Below are 23,594 nucleotides of genomic sequence, written 5' to 3'. Positions count from 1 at the left end.
TGCATACATATATACACATACATACATATGAACATACACATACACTCATATAAATATCCATGAGAATATTACATATTTATAAATTCTGTTTTTTTGTATATCTATATTTACAAATATTCAATTTCATTAATATATAAACTCCTGATCGAATCAATTACAGTATATTAATCTATGCAATATCTCGCAGCAGTCTCCTGCAATGGTCTCTCTTCCCTTAGATAAAATCCTACACTTCTCCTGAAAATGGCTCTCGTTTTGGAGAACTGAATATGTTCATCCAGGACGAACACTCTTGAGAAATTTTTAAGCAAAAGTCGTACGTGTTTTTGGTATTAAATAATAATTTAAGTTACAGGAAAATCTTGTACGAGCATTTTGCTAGGATCTCCTCTTGTAACCGAATGACCAGAAATGTGTCGGTCTCTTTTTAAAAAAAATGTCTAACGTCCAGTACCTTTTGGTTCGGTTGTTTCCATAAGGCTAGCTTACAACCAGCTAACATGTTGAACGTTGAGTTATCTCAATTAATTGAACGAATGGCCTAGCCATTCGGGTGAATGCCGGCATTTTATTTAGTCTAGCCGCTCAGTTGAGTGGGTGATTGAACTATTTGGCGGCGGCATATATACTCTTAACTTTGAGGAGCAACATGTGTTTGTGCATTTTATTTATTGTTAATCATAATTCTACTTCATTACAAGATTATCTCTTGTAGTGAAGTAGAACGGTTTATAATCTTTGATCTGCGTAATTTTACATTAATGTTTATAATAATGAATAATTACGTATTTGACTCTGGAGCCAAAATCTTATTATCTCAAATAATAACAAATATTATATTGCAATAACGTTTTAACTCTAATTTGTGCATTATCATTTAAAGCGGATGTTATCATCTGTAAATGGAATTCGTAAGCAAACGAAATGTGTTTTGATATTATTTGCTCTTGTAGTAAAGTCATATTTTTATGGTACAATGTAGTGTTTTTCAACCTGTGGGTCTCGAAGACTTGCTAGGGCGGTCGCGGGTACAAGCAAGGCAAAGGCAAAAAGTAAGGGAAAAAAAACTGGCACCCTGGGGGGAGTAGCTCCATTGCTAGCATTGCTCGTGACTGCAACCTCTCCAAACATGGCATACTTTGGTCACCAGCTATTTTTCTACTCATAAGGATTTAAATATATTCGTTTGTGGTTTATGATTTTGAATATGATAAAATTTTGGTTTTTGTTTCTTACAGAAGGCGGAGCTTGGGTGACGTTAGCTACCAATGATTCCTACTGTCTCGGGGCCCTTGTCCTGGCGCATTCTCTGCGGAGGGTGGCCACAACACACCCCCTCGTCATACTTGTCACTCCGCAAGTCACACCTATCATGAAGTGAGTATCATTTTCGTCATCCCTGTTATGTAATGATTATCATACTCGCCACATCTATCGTCAAGTGAGTTTCATTCTTGAGAAACCTATAATGAAGTGAGTATCATTTTCATCAAACTCATCAAGTATTATATACTTGTCACTCCACAAGTCACATCTATCATGAAGGGAGTATCATTTCTGTCAAACTCGTATCATGAAGTGAATATCATTTTCGTCAAACCTGTCATGTAGTGAATATCATACTCGCCACAGCTGTCATGAAGTGAGTTTCATTCTTGAGAAACCTATCATGAAGTGAGTATCATTTTTGTCAAACCCATCAAGTATCATACTCGTCACTCCACAAATTACATCATGGAGTGAGTATCATTTTCGTCAAACCTGTCATGTAGTGAATATCATACTCGCCACAGCTGTCATAATTCTCCCTTTTTTAACACTACTCAAATATAGTAATGATGATGAATATTTGGAGCTTGTATGGCAAATTAGATAATAATATTACGTCTTCTATGTATATTCACAATCTATGATAAATATTTTAACTTACAAATTACAACAGAGATGGAGAACATTTTACAGAAGGAAATATGGAATTCTAGGCATTCACATTTATGACCCGTCATTGGCTGGTTTAAGTGGCCACTTTACACACCATTGAATATCTTCTTGTACCATATCAGGTGTCCGGGACAACTCTTCCACACATCTCATTCCAGTCCAGACTAGTAGATTACGCAGCCAAGACGTTAACCTTCGCCAGGTCCACGTTGTCCATTATAATAAGTTGGAGGATTTTATACTTGTCTCCACGCAGGATGTGACCCAGATAGGTGATCTTACAAACCTTTATACATTTCAACAACTGTCTGTTGTAATTAGTTCTCCTCAAGACCTCTACATTGCTGACCAAATCTGTCCACGGTATACGAAGCATTCTTCTGTGAAGCCACATCTCGAATGCCTCCAACCGGTTCATAGTGTGTGGTTTCAAAGTCTAGGTTTCTGAGACATACAACAGAACATTTATTATATAAATAAAAGGCGAGTGATACTTTCGAGTTTGCTCTGCCAAATGTCATCCAATTTGCCTTTTTGATCTGTGTTTCTTAAACTCTTCCATCTTTGATTTTAGTGAAGATAAAGAGCTGAAACCTTTTTAGTAGTGAAGAGATTCATCTATATATATTTGTTTTTTTTAATCATAGGGAGAGGCTGTCTCAAGTGTTCTCTGAAGTAGTGAGTGTGGATGTCCTGGACTCAGGAGACGCAGCCCACTTGGCCCTGTTAGCTCGTCCCGAGCTCGGCATCACCTTCACTAAACTACATTGCTGGAGTCTCACGCAGTACCCCAAGTGTGTCTTCCTCGATGCTGATACCCTGGTAAAAATGTCAACCATATAAGTTAAACATGCAGGAACACAGCTAACGTTTATGTGGTCGATTGTCTAAAGTTCTTATCAGTCCCAGTAGCGCAGACCAGAAACAAATCATCATTTAAAATTTCCAAATGTACTATAGCATCTTGTCAAAACTCATTTGTAATTAGAACCTGCACAATCAATTTAATCATATTGATATTAATAATTTGTCTAATATCACTCTAAAAATAAAATTTATAAAACTCGAGTTATGAAGTTGTGCCTTGAATCCAAAGCCCATTTATAAGCAGCACTACATTCATATATTTAAGTATAGGTAAGCAATACGAGTACACTGTACCATCGGCTATATTAATAATATAATATATTATCTAACTGAGCAACTTACATTGGTGTTCTGTATTCAAGTGTACATTTATTTTCATATTTATAATATTCAGTTGGCCCCACTCTACCCCGTATAACACTATATTAATAATCAAAATAAATATACCTAACTTGAATTTACTTTTAACTGACGAAAATGAGTCCGATTTACTTAGATAATAGAGCTCAAATTCCTATCCGCCAATATGGCCGGTCGACTAACATAGCACGGCACCATAAAATAACATAGGGTGGATTTTATTTTTTTTTGAATGGTTTCATTTATCAATCGGCAGGTAAACACGAACCAGTACACCATGAGTCCGACTTATCTCCACTCGATTTCTTTTAGCAAAAGTTTCCCCGCGATTAGAATCTAAATAAATTAAACCAAAAAGGAAAATAATGAATATGTGTCCACCCACCCTAATTTTACCAGGCTGAGTGAGTTGGAGCGATACGTGTGAAACGGGCCCGTACATAACAAACGCAATCAGTAATTTTTAAAATAATAATATATTGGATAATCGTGAACTTGTAACACAATGTATCAGATTTTATGGCGATCTTGAAAATAAAACATTTTTTGTTTATAGTGTACATAACTTAGTTCAAAATTTTGTGTTTCTATTTGCATTAATATTTGACGTCTTTAAAAAATATATTTTAATCTTTCTAATCTAAAGCTCGTATTACAAGGGTCCGAAAATGGTTCAAGATTTGACCCAATGAAAATAGGGAAATATCATTTTTTTACAATTTAAAATTAATAAGGGTCTATGAAATACTGTCTAATTTTTTTTTTACGCATTTTTCCAGGGACACATTTATTAATAATGATTTTTTTAACGTTATCTATAAAAACATTCCTCCACAATATCCGTACTGATTTTGGAAATACGAGTCTTTTTTTCTAAATTCATTTTACATATTTTTATCGGTACTCGTAGTATGTGGTACTTCCCTATTGGGTGAAATCTGGTCAAATTCAGAAAAGAACATGTCCAATCTTTCAACAAATATTTGAACCAATATCTGCGCGTGCACCCCACGCCTGTTTTTCTGTTAACTAACTGTCTACTTCAACTGTCAGCATATATATATTTGTCGTTGCTTGTGACACTTTATTTATCCTCAGTCTTATTTGTTTCACTGCACTTTTTCACTTCACGCTTGCCTTTCTTTTCTGAAAATACTGATTTTCAGTAAGGTTTACGATCCATGTTATTTTAGAAACCTAAAGATTTTGTACCATTTACCTAAGTATTTTTCGAATCCAATATCAAATTTCTGAAATAGATCTCACCATTGACATATAATACATACTTAGATATGTATTGATTGATTTGGTGTTTATTTTGTAGAACTCCATATTTAAACTTATAATTAGAAATCAGTGTTTGATTTCTAATTATAAGTTTACTTAGATATGCCCTAATCCCTCAAAAATAATGACACTTAACTCATACCCAAACGCTCAGTCATGTCCAATGCGTATTTAGTCGTTCTTCGACTGCCAGCCAGGCCTGGCGTTTAGAATCCAAACAAAAAATACCCACTTGTCCCATGAAAGCGAGTAAAAACCTTTCGGATAAACATTGTAAAAAGAATTGTGTAACTTTTCATTGGTAAATATTTGTTCATGAGGGATTAACAAAGCTTAAAACAATGAGAAACTTCAACCCTATGGGAAATTGGATGCAATTGATGTTTTCTTGCGTGCGGTACGGTTCTTGGAGCATTATATTGTACCGCAAAGTTTCTTGAAAATGTACGAAAAAAATAATAAAAAATATTTAAATAAAAACAAACTGCTTTGAATAATGTCACTGGTTCATATGAATCAACCAATGATACGAGAGTTTTGGAAGATTTCCAGTTTGCTTGACGCCAATGGACCAATGGCAGAACTGATCGAGAATAAGCGGAAAAGAACCTCTGACATCACACGCCAAGTTATTTCAGAAACACAAATCTTTAAAAAATCATAGCGCTGATCATGCGCTATATATAAAAATTGATTTTTTTTTTAGCTCAAGTCTATTAACAAATAAAATGAAATAAAAAAACCACTGAACTTCCTCATTTATAAATATTATTTTTAGGGATCAAAATTGTAAGAAATTTAAGGAAAGAACTTGATTGGGATCCACCAAAATCGAATGTTGATTGTTAAGGGTAAGAATGTCTGGTAAAACGAACGCAAAATTGGGAAATAATACGATTTTGCCATTTTAAAACGAATGTTTTTATTAAATCGCGCAATAATAAATAAAAAAAAACAAAAACTTACTGAAAACTATTAGGGCAGGTCTGAAGGTCATAAAAAAATCAGTAAGATATTGTTTTAAATTGACTTTTAACACCAGAATTATCTTCTTTTTTCAAAAAAATATAATACAATTCTATAAAAAAGGTTTCAACCTTAGATAATATACATCTGTTTCAACTAAAGTATTTCAATAATTTTATTTTTTTTAAGTATTACTGAAGACATAATTTTAAGTTGAAATAAAGGAAAATGTCACAAAAATGTATGTGATTTAAAATGCTTGTATTTCTTTTCAAAATCAAAATATTAAAATTTGGTTTAGGCCTCTTTCATGTTCAATTGATTACCTTTAAATTATTGCAACAAATTTTAGTTCAATACTTAGTCTTTATTGAGATCCTAGATACCTAAGTTTAGTCTAAATTTGAAATGGCATAATCTGTCAGTCTAAAAGTAATTATATTATATATTTTTCAACAGTATATTTTTCAATACCTTTAAAAAATCTTGTTTTTATTTAATTTATGTTTTTTTTTATTATTGCGCGATTTAAAAAAAACATTTGTTTTAAAATGGCAAAATCATATGATTTCCTAATTTTGCGTTCGTTTTACCAGCCTTAATGCTAAAATACATACTTTTTCAGTATGAAAAATTAATATTCTTCAATCCATTAAATGCAGCCCTGGATAAATAAACAGTACTATGGGTACGTTTTCGTGTCACTTTTTTAAAAATATTTTAGTCTATGTATTATATGTCAATGGATCGCACAGAATTTATTCAGCGGTGCAAGAGTGTGATTTGATTGTAGTTTTATCTACTGGTTATTCAATAATTATTCGAGTGTTTGCCCAATTTATCAATATTTCATAATAATTATTTGGCAATAAGGTGAAGGTTACTCCCATTACTGATGACAGTACTTATCAATTAATTATATTTTTAACGTTTTTTTCACATTTTTCTTTTATTTATTTACTTATAACTTTCTTTCACCTGAATAAAATATGTTAGTTTCACATTTATGGAACTAGTATTTTGGTGATTTGTATGAAGGTGTCAGTAAAGTTTTGTAATCTATTAAAATAATGATGATCATAATCTGAACTGATGTTGTTAAATTCACATTAAATACCTAATTGATTTTTGTAACTAGATTATACAATGGAATTAAACAGTTTTTGCTACTGTTCTTGTAATCGCAACGAGGAAGTTCAGTGCTACGCAAAATTGGATATAAAAACTGTTCTCTTACATCATCATCATTCCCTTTCCACACCTAATGATGCATAGGGCACTGCATTGGTACACCAATCGCAGCGTATCTTGATAATTTCTGTTACATGAAGGTAAGATGATCATTAACATATTACAACAAAGATGAAGAACATTTAAGAGAAGGTAATATAGAAGTCTAGGCATCTACAGGGCTTATGACCTGTCATTGGCTGGTTTAAGTGGCCACTTTACACACTGTGTAACATTCACCATTCTGCCCATATTTGAACATCTATATTCCTTCAATTCTTTCATCTGTTGATGTTTGTGAAGTTAAAGAGCTGAAACCTTTATTCATACGGGTGAGATTCATCTAATTGAATTATTTCACCAGAAATTGAAAAATTAAAATTTTCAGGCGTTGCCTAGTATGTAGGTGACGTCAATCAAAGTAGTGCGTTTTTATTATTTTTTTGTACATTTTCAAGAAACTTTGCGATACGATTTAGTGCTCTATTTTTTATGGCGTGCAAGAAAACATTTTTAGTTATCGGACAATCGATATCAACTTGTAAATATCACAGGACTGTTAGTTTTTTTAAACAGCAAACATAATAAACTTGTTCCCTTTTTTAAAAAGCATATAATATTATTGTATTTGTAACCCTAACAACACTCTCTAAAATATCTCAAATCTTCACCAATTTACAAAGTGACAACGTGGCTTATTGTCGATTAGACCTTTTACAATTCAGCGCCGTTTTGTAATTTGGCTAGCCAATATATATTCTGGCTATAATGGCGATCCGGCTGCGATGTATTCACCATTTCAAAAGTCATACTGGAAGCTATAGTATTGTTAATGCCAATATTATCAGCTAATGCCAATCTATCAAAATTAAAAATCTGTTGTTTTTTTAGGTCCTCCAAAATTGTGATGAATTATTCGAAAGGGAAGAATTATCCGCTGCTCCCGATGTCGGCTGGCCCGACTGCTTTAACTCCGGAGTATTTGTGTACCGCCCTTCAAATGAAACCTTTAGCTCCCTTATAAACTTCGCCAAGGAAAAGGGCAGTTTCGATGGTTAGTACCAAACATATCTTCATTTTTATATTAAAATATTTAACCACTTAATATTTATTTGATTACTGCCCGGTTTTGAAGCTACTCAAGCTTCTGTATCAGGATATAATTTAGTTACACAATGAACAATAAATAAACATTAAGCACAATATTGCTCCTTATTATATATTTTTTTTAAAATACATCTCTTTATTCATTGATCTATTGTAAAAATACAACTAAAATATAAAAATGACTTTCTAGTACATTTACTCCGTTACCTGTGCCTTCGAATAACAGCCGGATCCAAATAACATTGAGATCTCAATAATTTAATGTAGTTGTTCTTTTTTTAATCTTCATTGTATGTTATAATCGTGTCTTTTGACCTGTTCTTCCATTATATATTAACCCTTTCATGCTACGTGTTCATTCACTTAAATTAATTTTTAGATTTATTCGCTTATATGCCTACCAAAATTAAAAAGTGGCATTTGAAATTTTTTGTTAACGGTATCCCTAAATATGACTATGTTTTTCTGCTTTAGTTGGTATTCTGACAGCTAGCTTCTGGCTGGCTTCTTTGTTTTTAAAGGGAATTGTCTGTCTTTCAATAAAAGTAAAGTCATGTTTTAAATCTCTCTCTCTTGAATCCGCACTCACGTTCTGTAGGCATTTGTCACTGATAGTTCTGGTAATTCAGTGACCAAGCCGCATCTTGTTGGTTGACGTCCACGCGACTTTGTCCCGTCGACACTTCCCAGGAGGATAGTTTTTTCTAAACTATCAGAGTTCCCTCTGGAAATATGTCCAAAGAACTGCAGGATTCTTTTCTCGCACATGGATATTCTCTTATGTCTAGTTCCTGGAGTATTGATATGTTTGTACGTCTGGCTGTCCATGGAATCCGCAGCATTCACCGCAAACACCACGTTTCGAAAGCTTCAATTTTTTTCTTTTCAGATTCCCTCAGTGTCCAACACTCCTCACCGTATATGTGTTAATGTTCACCGGCCAACTCATAGCATTACCAATACATCGCCGTATTTCACCTTCACATCTATTGAATATATACGATCTATTAAAATTATTTAATCTAATAAACATAATTTTACTACAGGATAATAACATTTTGTCAATTTATTATTAGTTTGGGACCTAGTGTTCATTTAAGTGAATATTAAAATATTCCAGATTCAAATTAGATCAGATTCAGAAAATTAGATTAAAATCAGAAAAATATCATATACAACCTTCTAAAACTAGACAAGGACAGTCGAGGCTAATAAATCAGAGACTGAAATTAAACAATAAACTACCAGACAAAACTAAACGAAAGACTCCGACAAACTTCTCAAAAGATGTAAAAAATATTATTATCAACAACAGATTCTGAATAAAAAATTACGAATCATTTTTGTAAAATGAATGTAATAATCCGTAAGGGTTAATAAATAAATTTTAAAATAAAAAAATACTAAAAGTTTTCCAATAATTATTTAAGTAATTGGGGAGAAAGAAATTGCGGATGTGTTCAAAATGTAACTAAACAGTAGACCATGGGAATTTGAGTCTCTGCAATAATTCCTCAATGGTTTATCCAGGATCTGACTCAACCAGGGATTTTAATACGTCATCATCAAATTTTAAAGGCCATACAGATTTCACCATAAACTTCTTTGGTGGTGTTTGTAGCCTTACCCTGGCTTCAAGCCCTGATCGAAAAAGGTAATATACAGTGCCTGACGTGTCCTTGGTCAATTTCTTGTCTCTAAATATGTATTCGTAATTGGGGGGAAACAATCCGAAATATAATCCGTAATTGGGTGTGAAGTAAAAAACACTCATAATGTGTTTACCACACCGTGTTTGGACACTGCACCCGAAAGGGAGGTCATAAAATATGCTATTTTTTTTTATGAACCTACAGAATAAAAAATATTTTTTGTATCCATAAGAATTTATTCAGGTCTGGAAGGGTAAAATGTAGTTTTTGTTAGGATATGAATGTTATTATCTTCAGGGCCGCGATTATAAACGCTACCTTCATCAGTACGTATCGATACAATATAAATTAAAATCGATATTTATGTATGAAAATGTGTATATTTGTATGAAAATTTAAGATATCTTTGTCAGTAACCTGTAATTGAACATGTTCAATAAAGAAAATTGTATACATCATATTCTATTTTTCATTCTGAAAACTGAATTTTACTTTGTAGATAAAATTAAAGATAAATGTTAACTTTCCATTGTAATACAGGCCCTTGATGGAAATTCTTACATGTGTAAAGATTATTATTTGAACTCTCAAATACTTTTATTTGAACTGTTAAACAATGTCAAATTATGTTGAATTTCTTGTTTTTTCTTTATTTTATTAAATTATTCATAAATAATTTGTATTCAGGTGGAGACCAGGGTCTTCTTAATCAGTTCTTCTCCAGCTGGTCCACCGGAGACATCAGTAAACACCTTCCCTTCCTTTACAATGTCTGTTCCACGTCGTTCTACTCATATCTACCGGCACTTAAACAGTAAGTATTGCTATTTCCAAAATAATTTTCATGCATTGTGTTATATAGCACAATGTTACCGATCAACAAAGCGTTTAATAAAATATCCAGCCGATATTTTAAAGTTAACTTAGCTAAAGTGAGAAAGAAGTTTAAAAAGCAATAGATACCTACTTAATTTCTTTTGTTTTTTTAGCTCAAAAAGTAAAATGTATTTTTAGTCTTAATCTTAGAAACAAATCAATGGCAGAATTTCATTCATGAACCTAACATGGTAACCACTACACCACAAGCTGAAGTATCATTGTGACTCTGTGACCCTTAAAAAATTCTTGGTATTATTTTACCTTATATTCAAATGTGTAGCATAGTTTAGATTAATTTAAACTATGAAACAAATTTAATTTTACGATTGGAACCATATTACTATCAAAATCTGAAACGAATGTTTTCATTTATAATTTCCTATTTAAAGTTTGATAGAAATAAAACGGCCCGTAACTGGCCAAAAGCATTATGACTGAAATTGGTTTTTTTACAAGGAAAATCCGATAACTTGCCCAAAATAGATATAATCATGATGGGTATTTTTTTCTCATCCAATACAAACTTTTTAAGTTCTGAGTATAGAAATGTAAAGGCCGTAAGGTAAGCAAATATATAATGTTTGCTTCCAGAATGTATTCATTTAAATAGTTGTATTATTTGCATGTACTATAAATATATTGTTTCGCATACATTTAATGCAAAAGGGAAGTAACGTGACTTTGACACAACATAATCCATAAAATACCATTTCTTGTAAACATCTCTGTTGCTCGAGTGCGTGTTAATGCCTTTTTTTATTAAATGTGATTTACTTATTAATATATCAGCTAGGGTAAATTACGGAGACAATGCCATAGGTTACATTCAAGTAAAATGGACGGGTGATATTTGAATGGTAAAAGGTCGAGTCACCCCAGCAGAACATAAAGTTAGAACCAAATCGTACTCGGTGACGTTGATTTGCGATGAAGTCTAGGAAATAATAGATTCCTGCAAGTGTGAAGACTGTCCAGCATCTCAAGGTCAGTTGCCATTTTGTAAATGCAATAAATTTCACAAATAAATAAGGTAGGTTTTCATACAGCAATTTTTTAGTAATTTTATTTTTTATTCATATAGAAAACCAACGGTTCTACAAATTAAACTAAGTAACATAAGTACAGAAATATAATACAAATATAAACAATAACGTTCAAAGAATAAACTATTTAAGTATTGTAGTACCTGTCAAGCTTTATAAGTGCTAATTTCAGTACCTACTGTTAGTAAATGTTTATAGTCTACAGTCTACATCATAAAATATAGTATTTTGTACCGAACAAGACCTACGGAAAAAAGAATAGTGGTTTGTTTTTTTAACATCTCGTTTCATAACGTTCAACCATTTTTTCTGCATTTTTTCATTAGGTACTAGGAATGGCCAAAAAAGCTTTATTTTGCATCTTCACCGTAGTGTTTGCGACATCGGAACTAAACAGTACTTGCATCTTATAACTAAAGACATTTTATGCGCGTTAATTAGTTAAAACAGTGTAAAACAACCGATTACAACAAAAACAACACGTATGTTATACAAATTCGTATGAATTTGTTTGAACGGTCAGTCAAATTCGTAACGCGTGACGTCACAAGCCCATACGGCATTCGAATGTTCGTTTTGGCGCCAATTCAAAGTATACGTTTTTAAACCGCTCTGAAAAATTAACGCGTGGACATAAAAAAATAAAAACTGTACAGTTACAATCGTATTTTTTTTTTCTATTTTTTTGCAAAATAAAAAAAAAACGTGAAAATACCCTATTATTATTGAATAATTTTAATAAATGCCCCACTATAGAATACATTTTATAAATCATCAAGAATCATCATTTAGAAAGCATAAGCTAACCAGCCTGGGAAGGGCCTTGGCTGTATCCAGAAGTCTCCTCTACTCTTGTCAGTCTGCCCTTCCTCTCCAGTTCCTCACTTTTAACATTGTGGTATCCACACTGATGGAGTCCATCCATCGCACTTTGGGTCTTCCTGGTCTTCATCATCCTTGTGGAATGGAGAGAGTTGGGCGTTTTATGAGGTTTTTGTTGTCAATTCTAATTATATGGCCAGCCCAAGCGCCCCATTTTGATGGAGCTGGTCACATCGGGCGCTCCGTAGATTTCATATAGCTCCCTATTGTAGCAACGACGCCATTGGTTGTTTTCTCTCACAGGACCATAGACAACTTTAAGGATCTTTCTTTCGAACACTGAAATGGTTCTCTTAATATAGTAATAATAGTACTCCCAGGTTTCAGAGGCATATATCAGGATTGATTTGATCAGTGTTTTGCATAGTATTATCTTAGTATTTTTTCATATTAGTTCGGACTGTAATTGTTTTTGCAGCGACGGTTTGCAGCCATATTCTCCTCCTAATTGTCACCGGTGACTGTGGAACTTAGGCATGTAAATGAATTGATCACCTCAAAATTGTAGTTTTCCGCGTGTAGAGGATTATGCCTAGGGTGTGAGAGGCAATCATCAATTTCATTTTGTCATTATTAATATTGAGTCCCAGTTTCTTTGCACTTACTTCAAGCGCTATGATCGCTTCGTGGATGACTTGGAAAGTTCTTCCGTTGATGTCTGCCAGTGCTGGGTCTGCAACGCCATGGTCAGAATTAGAATTACTATTGACTGATAGTAACTCTTGTTGAATCTTACTCCTTTTCTTATTTCTACCACTATGTATATCTGTTTGAACTTTAAACATTTTCAAAAAATTTGTACCATTTTTGACAGAAACAGACTAATTTAATTTCGGTTACTTCTTATGAGGAAAATTGTTTCTATATTTGTTGGACCCCCAGGAACAGATTAATGATGAATGTAGGAGTTCCAATGTACCAATATAGTATAAATATTAGAATTACCTCAGAGTAATAATGCGCGACTCGCATTATAGAGATGCCATTTGCTGTATTGCAGAGAACAAAAGTGCTGCAAATTTTTGGTTTGGTTTTTGATTTAACAGATGGTTTCGTCGCTATGCTTGCAATTCTCAACCTGAGTACCTACAGACCATTGTTTTGCTGCAAATGTAGCTAACTTTGTGATTTATAATCCTAGAATGGTTTTTGTCCGTATGGGCAGCTCCATAAGCAGTTAGAGCATTATTGCTCTGAGAGAATTACTCATGTAATAAATTTTATAAATATGAATCTTAATGTAATTTTTGAAGGACCAACTATTTATAGAATAAATTCATCAATGGTTATAAATATTAATTCTGAAGGTCATAAAAATATAAAAAATTCTCAGATACGGCAGCAACATGAAGATTGTCCACTTCATCGGAAGCCTGAAACCGTGGCTACAGAACTTCAACTGGGGCTCTCTCTCTGTCCAGGAGTCTGGACATCTCCAGGCTCCTCTACAGCACTGGTGGGACATCTTCGTACAAGAAGTGCATCCCGTGCTAGACGTAGCCATGGTAAGAACTCCAACAAACTACCTGAATTTTCTCTAAATCAACTAAAAATTAAGTCCGATAAATGCGGTGCTTATGCATTCTCGTGTTCTAGGGCATTCCAAAATCATTTGTATATAGTTTAAAATGTCACTTCTGACATGCGCTTCTTTTTAAACACACAATTAGTGTTTAAAAAGAAGCACAATCGTAAAGTTATATTTGTACATTTTTTTACAAATAAAATAGTACTTGCATTCTTCTTCTTTCTTGTTCAATGGCTTATACTCAGTTTTGGAATGGTATCAGCCAGTATCAAATTCACTGATTACATTTTTAACACATTCCTGGTTATGCCGGCCATAGCCGTCAAAATCGTGTCGCGAAGCCAACCATAATACGAAAATGGATATGATTATGGCCCTAGAAACCACTGGAGCTGTACATATGAAGTTGTAAAAATATATCAGTGGACAAATATCCTTTGAAATCCATCAACACGCTCACTGCCAGCCTAAAATATTTCAACCTTGATAAAAATCAAACGCATAAAATCAAAAGGCATAATAATATGAATTTATTTTTATGAAAAAATGATAATTCCGCCATTACGCGGACCTAGCATATGGAATTAAAACTGCTGCCCAACTCCATCTCTGCCAATTGGCGGAGTTGGCAGTGAACCTGTTAACAAATTCCCCTTAAAACATAAAATCGTAAGTTGTACGAAGCTGAACCATATATTTTTATTAATATTTATGTATTTCACATAAAAAGTCATATGAAACAATGATTAAAAATAAAATAATGATTTATCTTTATTTGAAATCAATATCTGACCGTGACATTATCATGGCTTCATTTGGTTCATGAAATGCATCCGACAAGTGGTTTCCTTCACTAGTTTGTATGACGAGTGTCAAGTTACCATTGTTCCTAGTAAGGTGTTCAGTAGCATTTGTGCGTCAGATCCTTAAAGAGTAGACTTTAAACTTTACATGCAGCCGTCTTACCAAGGAACAGTTTTATTTTGTGGACCAGAATGTGATTGTGTTAACATGGTAAGTCTGTAATATACTTGTGTGATCCAGGTAATTGGCCCTTTTTTTCTTCAAAATTTGAGCTTTTTTCTCGTAACAAACTACTTGTATTTTTGTGGTACTTTCTAAAAGTGGATGTAGTTTTAATCATTAAAAAAAATATCTCACTGCTAATTTTATTTTTTTGGGAAAAACAGACCTACCACAGGTTCAATTGTTACGAAAAACCAAGCACTTGCTTACAATGAAAGAAAGAATAATTCAGTTTGTATTAATTAAGAAAAGTTTATATTTCCGTCCCTCTTCTATAAGTGACAGGGCGCTATATCTCGTTAAATCAGGCGCTGACTATAGGTGAATTACCAAGTTTACACCCTTAAATTTCAACTGTTTTCAGGACCTTTCATCCTAAAGATGGTGGTTTATCCCAAATCCAGTTAATTAAAAGTAAAATTGTATAATTAATTATGGATTACATTGAAAATTTTAAACTTACACGACAGTCAAAATTCCTGGAATATGAATTTTTTTTGGGTATTTATAAAAGATCCAAAATAAATTTCACTTAAGGAAATATATACATTAAAAAAAAAAAAGAAATATTTTCCATTGTTATCATTTACCCAAATATTTAATTTTAAGGGCCATTTTCAACAAGTTGTAAATAACTCACTATTAGAAATTGGGAATCAAGTTGGGGTAGAGCGGGATTTGAAGCATGGACCTATGAGTCAGAGACACTAGCCACGGGGCCTCAACCCGATTTTAAAAATGTGTACTTTTAATACTTAGTGGTATGCTTTATGTAGTGAAATGAGGAAGTACAGTGCTACGGAAAATTGTATAAAAAAAATGTTTTCTTAACACGTGGTAAAAATTAAAGCATTTAAAAGTTAAGCCAAGTTTCTCTACAATGTATGAAAATGAACTCCTTTAAATGACGTCGCAAGTTTTTCTAAATCAATCAATAATAGAGTATTGTGATCGATTTCTGGTTTCCAGGAAACCAACCCACCAATCAGAATAACTCACCAAAGAGAACTAGTGACATTACGCGTGGAGTATTTAAAAAAATACAAAACTTTACAAATCGTAGCGATGATAATATGATACATAAAGATAAAATATTTTTTTGGCTTAGTTTGATAGACGATTAACAAATAAATTGAATTTTAAAAACCACTGAACTTCCTCATTGCGTGTTTTAAAGTAGCCCTGGAATAATTTAATTTGAGATGTGTCAGTCCTGTAATAGTGTTATGGTTCACATAACTTGAAACCCATATTTGAACATGGTTATTTACGACATATTAGAAATGGCTACCAAATTTATTTGTGTAAATCACAAAAACACTTTTTGTTTTAAATTATGTAACTGTCTTATCAACTTATCAGTGTATGGATGTCTCTATAACTTTTACAGTAATTCCCGCAAAATTAGAAGATTATTGTGATTTAAGTTCTTGCTCTATAAATCAACTTTTGGCAGTACCTAAAATACATCTTCAAAATATGATTTACATGTAAATTACATTTTGTTAATAAAACCTCCCATGTAAAAATTATCTAGAACTTGGATTTGTTTTTGTGTGAAAGTATTTAGATGTAAATGTTTCTTTTTTCATGACAACCCCTCTCTCCGCATGACGGTGTGCATTTATTTAATATGCACATCTTTTGTAGATTGCACTCGTAACATTGATCTTTTTAACACATTGACATAAATGTAAATATTCTTTAATAATATACATAATTACAACTTACATTTTAAAACACATAGTCAAAATAGTGTATATACATATTTAATAAAAATACATTTTTACTAAAACTGCTTTGTGGGAAGGTGGTGCGGTAACAAGTAACAAAATCCACAGAATATACCTTACAACTACTGTGGCATTACAAATACAGACTTACACACTCCAAAATGTATGTCAATGTGGTAAAGAATTATAATGTTCATTGTTATGTTGCCTAATCCTATTGTTAATACACTTGTATTTTGTGCATGCGCATTTTGGTTACGTCGGTGGTAGGGTTGGAGACCACACTACGCAGACAGCCCCGGCCTCTACATTCCCCCGCCCCCCTCCCCGACCTCCACCCCGCAGTTCCCGTGGCACGAGGCCGTGCGTCCCCCCACGCCCCCCCCTCGCGAAGCCCCGTCGCGCCCTTCGTGGACCCCTGGGATCACTACACGCCAGCCCCTGCCTCCCCAATCGCAGACGGCGGTCACACCGCGGAGAGCCGAGAAGAAAACTTCACTCAGGAATACATCCAGCAAAAGTACACGCCAAAAGCTTGGTACGAATGTTACACACCCGAGATCGAAATCGGAAACGAACCTGACACGGTGTCGCAGGACGACACCTCGATCTGTGGCCCGGGAGGCTCGCAGTGCGGAACTGAAGAGTACGTCGAGACGTATTCTCTCGAGGAGGATGAAAATTGGCACCCGTGCCAAGAAGAAGAGAAGAAACCGGCCGTAGAAGAAGTGCGGCCGCGCCACCCATACGACAACTTCTACTTGCTGCACACCACCGTCCGCCACGGCAGCCGTACACGCTGCTCGCACGACGCACCGCCCCCCGCCGCCCCCTCCCCTCCCCCAACACCGCCACAGGACCATCAGGTGCGCTGCACTCACTACTCGGTCAATTCACCCATTTGCATCCGATCTGCCTCATGCCTTCTGCGACACAAGAAACCCTAAATCATAAATACTTTTTTTTAAAATTCGGAGCAGAAGAAAGAGGCGTTAGGTTACCCGCAATCGATTGCGTAAAATCTCGGATACATTTGGGTCGCTTGATTAAATCTATACTGGGAAATATTTTCCCCTATGGCCTCCACTTTGCATAACAAAACACCTCGATCATACATCGTTGCTGCGCTCTGTCATTTGGAAAGCAAAAGGATAAGCAATATCAAGTGTCGGAGTGGGGGGAGGGGTAGGATTATGGAAATTATTTGTGTATTTTATTTTCAAAATTGTGTGGAACTCCAATCCAAACTTCCTCATTTACCAAACCCTGTAGAGTGCTTAATAGTTGTTTTCCTAGTCTAAGTAGGTATTTGCTTGTTGCTTATCTTTGATGTTGTTTTAAAAAAAATCATTGTTAACACCTCTTTTAACTCTTTTTATCACTTAAATGTTAACATCACCTTGGATACATATTATTAAAAATAATATATATATCGTGCGGTAATTACTACAACTAGGTAACCTCAAAATCAGCATTTTTTAGTTACCCACTTAAAAGATATTAGTATCCTCCTCCATGAATGCTACAAATAAGCAAGTAGTGATTCATTACATCCATATTGTGGGGTAATTACTACGACTAGGTAACTTCAAAATCAGCATTTTTGAGTTACCCACTTGAAACACTTCTCAATGAAGGCTATAAATAAACAAACTTGTCACAACTGTGCATTCGAATCACAATATTATCATGATTTGAATGCACCACTTGTCTATTTGTGGCATTCACGGAGGAGTATAAAAAAATGTATTTTTAGTGGGTAATTCCCAATGCTGATTTTAAAGTTACCTAGGTGTAGTAACCCCGCGATATGTGATGTACAAAATATGATGCCTAATACACTTCATTTAAAACTACCGCCAGCCTAAACCTCGTCGAAACTGAAACTAGAAGAAATAATGAGGTACCCCGAAACATTACTAAAGGATCACCAATATATTGGAATAAAAAGGATATTTTAAATGATGAATTGAAGTACCTTTTCTTGATTGTTCTACACGTAGAGTAGTATCATCGGTGTGTGATCGAGGTTTTTTTAATATAACTATTGCCTCAGTACACAGTTTTATGGCTTTGTAAATATGTACATTTTTTGCTTTGAAATTAACAAAAGCTTTTTTCCCCTTTTGTTTTAATTAAATAAAATACTTTTTATAGCAGTGTGATGTTTGAATAATGTACAGATATGAAACTCTATTTACTTTTACTAATTTCTTTTAAAAATCTTTGTATAAGTCTTTCTTATTGTTTTTCAAAGTGCATGTTGTGCACTGTTTAGCAATGAAAATTCATAGTTTGTATTTTATTTCACACCTTTAGATAATGCTGTATTGTATTTTTAGATACATTTTTTTTTACACTGTTGAAAGTTTAAAACTCAATTTTTGCTATCACCATCTTGAGATTTTGTATTTTTAATAAATCCAAACATCTTCGTTTGTGTGGCCCGTGATTAAATTAGTTTATTTTCTGTAAATACCCAAGGCCTGGATGCACTTAACTTACTATGAGTTTTCACACGTTGTCATTGAATCGATTATTTTGTTGTAATCGTGAAATCAATCAATATTGGAGGATAACAACCGTGCTTGGTGATTCTTGTATTTATAGGCGGGTGTAGCCGGTGCTCTATCTCAGCTGACTCTCGGTTCCTCCGAGCAATGTCCGGCAGTAGAGGAACACCTACGACGCCAAGGGTGGGAAGCCGGCAACATCGACTATATGGGAGCCGATGCCTTTGACAACATTTGGGCCAAGATCTCCCAGACACTATCGGGACCACCAGCGCAAGAAACTACTCCCGAGGTAGTGCCTCTCCCCGCGCTCGTGGAAGCTCCTAAACCTGCCACAGCACCAGTAGTGGTACAAGCCAAGGTCGAAGCTCCAGTGCCTGTAGGAGAACCCAAATCGGTACCAGCACAAGCTGCACCTATTGTACCGTCAAAAGCTGCTAGCAATGTGTCTACCGATTCCTGGGAACAAGTTTCTAAAAACTCTGAAGTTTCCCTAGTGGCTCCTCCCTCGAGCTTGGAGACCTCTTCAGTCTCCTCCACGTCCTCGGTTAGCACAGCCCATGTGGGGAAGGAGCCCCAAGGTTAGTACGCAAATTTTCTCCCGCGTCTTGTGTGGCAATGAGTTTGTGAGCTTGAAATAATACGAAAATTGTGAAAGATCTATTAATTGTAAACATAATTTCATCCTTAAAAGGCAAAATCTCGATTAATTTACTTTTGGCAAACTTTTCCAATCAGGATTGGGAATAAAATAGAAACAAGTAATACCATATTGTACATTTATTACACACAAAAATTGTAAACTCCTAATGTGCGTTTGATTACGCCGGTTTGCCTTTGAGGTGTGAATGTGTATTGTTAACACTTTTCAGTTCTACATTAGCATGAAGTGTTTTGTGATGAACTTTTGTCCGGATTGAGTGATCGCTAAGTGACTAGAATAGCTACCTTAACTTTTCTCGTAACTTAAATGCAGACCTCTTTTGATGTTAATAAATATTGGATTTGATTATCCCATTCAGCGCCCGAGGAAGCGGCCAGAGAGACGCAGCTTTGATAGTTTCAGGTAAAGCCCGCCCCCGCTCTTTAGGTGACCGGTGCATGATCCCTTCTGTCATTCTATCCAAATCTCGCTTCTAATGCTACATACTGATTAGGGAAACTCATTTTAATACAAGACATACTTCAGTTAGATAATATAATGTAAATTTATCTGAAACACAACTTTATAAGCAGTTTAGAAACAGTTTTATGCACTTAGAGCTTATTAATGTTATACATATTGCATTTTAAAAATCTACAAAAAAAAATTTTCTTCATCGGCACTTTAAAGAGCAAGCAAGCAAAAATACAGTTATTTTCTTGGTGATAATGGCTTCACCCGCTCTGAAAAAAAGATTTCACTCTTCTAATGCAACTTTGAAACATCATCACATTTTCTTCATATAATAATTAATTCCTTATAAAGTAACTAGATTTTTCCAAAGTAAATAAAAGAACCCTTTTGCATGTTCCATGTAATTTTTTTGTTTATTAATAAACCATTATTACAATATTAAGAGTGTCATTAGTGACATTCCTTTTAGCATGTGTAGTATTTCGAATAAATAGCTTGAAATCATTTGGAATAAAAAAATATTTTTGACCTAATTTGAATGTAGCATTGACTTACTCGATCACTGGATTTTTACGCAAATTTAGATTTCACTAAAAATTTATTTATTGATAATTAATTGAACACATAATACGAGACAACAATCTTGTTACTTGCGGAAAAGCGGTCCAGTGATCTCAAGACCTTGCATCGCCTCTGAGGCAATATTTTACTTTTCATAGAAATGTATTTTTGGAGAATTTCTACTTTGGTAGTGGTGTTGGCTTCAAACCTTCAGCTTGCTGTACACAATAAGCGTTATCTTCTTTCCCTGCCAGTTCTACAGTAGCCTAACTAGACTTGTTCCGGCTTGTACTATTTAACACTTTAGCTTTCTTTCCATTAACTCTGTTCCAGGCTCTAACACTTCTTGTTCCATGTTGTGAATACTTAACAACAACTACTAAACGCCTTATCAAGAAACTTTATGTATGGAAACCAATAATGACAATGCACCCGTGTCTTGTATAGCTACGACAGAAGAGAAGAAAGATAACAAGCAAGCCGAGGCTGAGGCTGCGGGCGCCTCCCCTCTGCCGGTCTGCGCCCCTCCCAAGCCTATGGAGAAGCTCGTTTGTCATCTGAAGCCGGCCTTCCCAGTCGACCAAGTACTAACACCCGAGAGTGAGCACGAAGATGCCGCCACCATAGCGCAAAGTATCATAGCCAGCGAGGAAGCCTTATTATCCCCCACTGTCACATCTGCCACCCCCACCGCGTCTCCTTCAATCATGCCAGCCCTCCTGCAGAATGTGCATGACCTGTCGGTGGACACAGCCATCCCCGACACCCCGCCGCTCCCCGGCCCTGTGTCCCTTGCTCAGATTGGAATTCTTCCCTCGCAGCCTTTGTCGGATCAGTCACCGCCCCAATCCTCGCGACCCGAGACCGATATCAAAGACCCTAAACCTGCAGTAAAGCTTGTAAAGAAAAAATCAGTCGATGGAGCGAGCAAACCCACCAAAAAATCATCTAAGGAACCCAAAACACCTGAAGAATCTACAAAACCAGTATTTTCTGAACCGAAAATTCCGGCAGATGTTAAGACTAAAGAGCCCAAGACTCCCGAGGCTGAGCCGGAGCAACACAAATTGGTATGTTCCATTAAAACTAAAGATGATTCTCCTAAAACTGTAGCTGAAATAGTTCTTCCTGATGATTTAGAAACCCATAAACCATATTCGAAGACCTCAAAACCTAAAGTTACTAAAACTGATAGTGTTGAAAAATCAGAGGCAGTTAGTCAAAAATCTAAAGAAGAAAAAAAACCAGCAGTTAAAAAAATTGACCCTGAACCTGCTCCAAAATTAGATTTAAAAGCAGCTAAAGTAGAGACAGCTGCGAAACCTGAAGAAAAGAAAGAGGAACCATCTACTCCGGTAGAAGAATCTGCAGCGAAACCGAAGGTCAAAAAAGCTGTAAAAAAAGTTCCGGCGACACCAAAGGTTAAGAGTGAGGGAGATAGCGAAGTGGATGTACCCGTTCCACCTCCTCGGAAGAAAGTCGTTAAACCTAAAGAGAAGAATTAAACATTTAACCACTGAATCATTTTATTTATACGCCATTTTGTAAAATTATCGCTTGTTCATCCATAATCATACACAAACCTTCATGAATGTCCTCTAGTCTAAAGAAATGATTAATTTTATTGATATTTTTTACTCTATTTTTAATCAGTTTTATTTACCGAATATCCCCAAACAATGCCATGTAATTAATTTATGCCATTATATTGTCCAAGGAATTTTGTACTAAATAAGGAATTGAATTTCATAATAAACTATTTACAATTTGATAAAAATAGATGTCTTTATTTATTTGAACACCATAAACTAACCAAGATATCTTAAGAGTAATAATACGCCACTGGCTTATGAGTCGCCCATGCGGACAAAAACCATTCTATGATTATCAACCACTAAGTTAGCTACAGTTTACAGCAATACAACGGGCTATATGTACTCAGATCGAGAATTGCAAGCACAAACTGAAACCGTCCATTACAAGTTTGTTGTTAAACTAAAAACCAAACCAAAAATTTTGAACCCTTTCTATGCTAAAGGGCTTCTCTTTAAGCGGAAGCGAATTATTACTCTGAGCAATATATTGATGTATTTTCAATTAAAACAGTTGTTAATAAAATGTAAATAGTTCAGTTAGGAGATTAGGAGTTTGGAGATTAATTTGGAGTGGAATTGTTTTTGTTTAAAGGATTATCTCACTAGCCTGATCCATGCCATGTTAACTTTTGATTTTGTCCATGGTACATAATTGATTTTAGCACAAAAAATTAATTTGATCTATTTTTAGCTATCAGTTATCCACCATAACTCTTCATTTTTATTTTATAAAGCAGGACTTGCGATTTGCGAAATTACTCAATTCAAATTCTTTTTGATCAAAGAAACAACTGAGTAAAAGATTTATTGCGACAAATGTGATCCTTGAATATCTATAATTTATTGATACCGAATAAACGTTTTGTATTTTACTGACATCGCAAATTAAGAAATGACTGAAATGAAACTCTTTTTTATTATTGTTATCAAAAACATTTTTCACTTTGTGGTATGACATTTTACACTTATTTGTTTATAAATTTGTATAAACCACTTAATTTTTTTTAATTACTCTTACCGGTTTCGAAGTAACTACCTCATCGTCAGGAATTTAACTTACTTATAATTACACGCGTTGCTATTACTAAATTTAATTGACAATATTTTGAATAAAAAACTTAAATTAAACTATAGGAAAAAATACTTCTACAGTTCCCAAAATATTTCCAATAAAAATGAGAACTGGCGTAGAATTTTGTACATTAATTCATTTTCTAATAATATAGCACAAATTTTACCTAACAATATTAGGCCAGCTTTTTATACTAATAATAACATAGGTAAAATATTAACAAATTGTAAAGATA

At 34.4% G+C, this 23,594-nt stretch overlaps 1 protein-coding gene across 1 annotated transcript in view; it reads left to right on the top strand.

Annotated features, from left to right (window-relative positions):
* Gyg (glycogenin 1) overlaps positions 1-22,458 on the top strand; it is a 72,316-nt gene extending 49,858 nt beyond the window's left edge. The window contains 9 exon segments of the mRNA XM_088228528.1: positions 1,239-1,377; positions 2,589-2,763; positions 7,543-7,705; positions 10,098-10,224; positions 13,548-13,719; positions 16,772-17,201; positions 17,204-17,367; positions 19,112-19,595; positions 21,140-22,458. Coding sequence (XP_088084654.1) covers positions 1,239-1,377; positions 2,589-2,763; positions 7,543-7,705; positions 10,098-10,224; positions 13,548-13,719; positions 16,772-17,201; positions 17,204-17,367; positions 19,112-19,595; positions 21,140-22,197 — 2,912 coding nt within the window. The 3' untranslated portion in view covers positions 22,198-22,458.
* The last annotated feature ends 1,136 nt before the right edge of the window (positions 22,459-23,594 follow it).

The sequence above is a fragment of the Micrasema longulum genome, unplaced genomic scaffold, assembly GCF_059751315.1.
Source record: "Micrasema longulum isolate JH-2025_06_02 unplaced genomic scaffold, ASM5975131v1 h1tg000590l, whole genome shotgun sequence".
Lineage (NCBI taxonomy): Eukaryota > Metazoa > Arthropoda > Insecta > Trichoptera > Brachycentridae > Micrasema > Micrasema longulum.
Note: the sequence above shows the minus strand (reverse complement) of the source record. Positions and strands in the feature narration are given on the sequence as shown.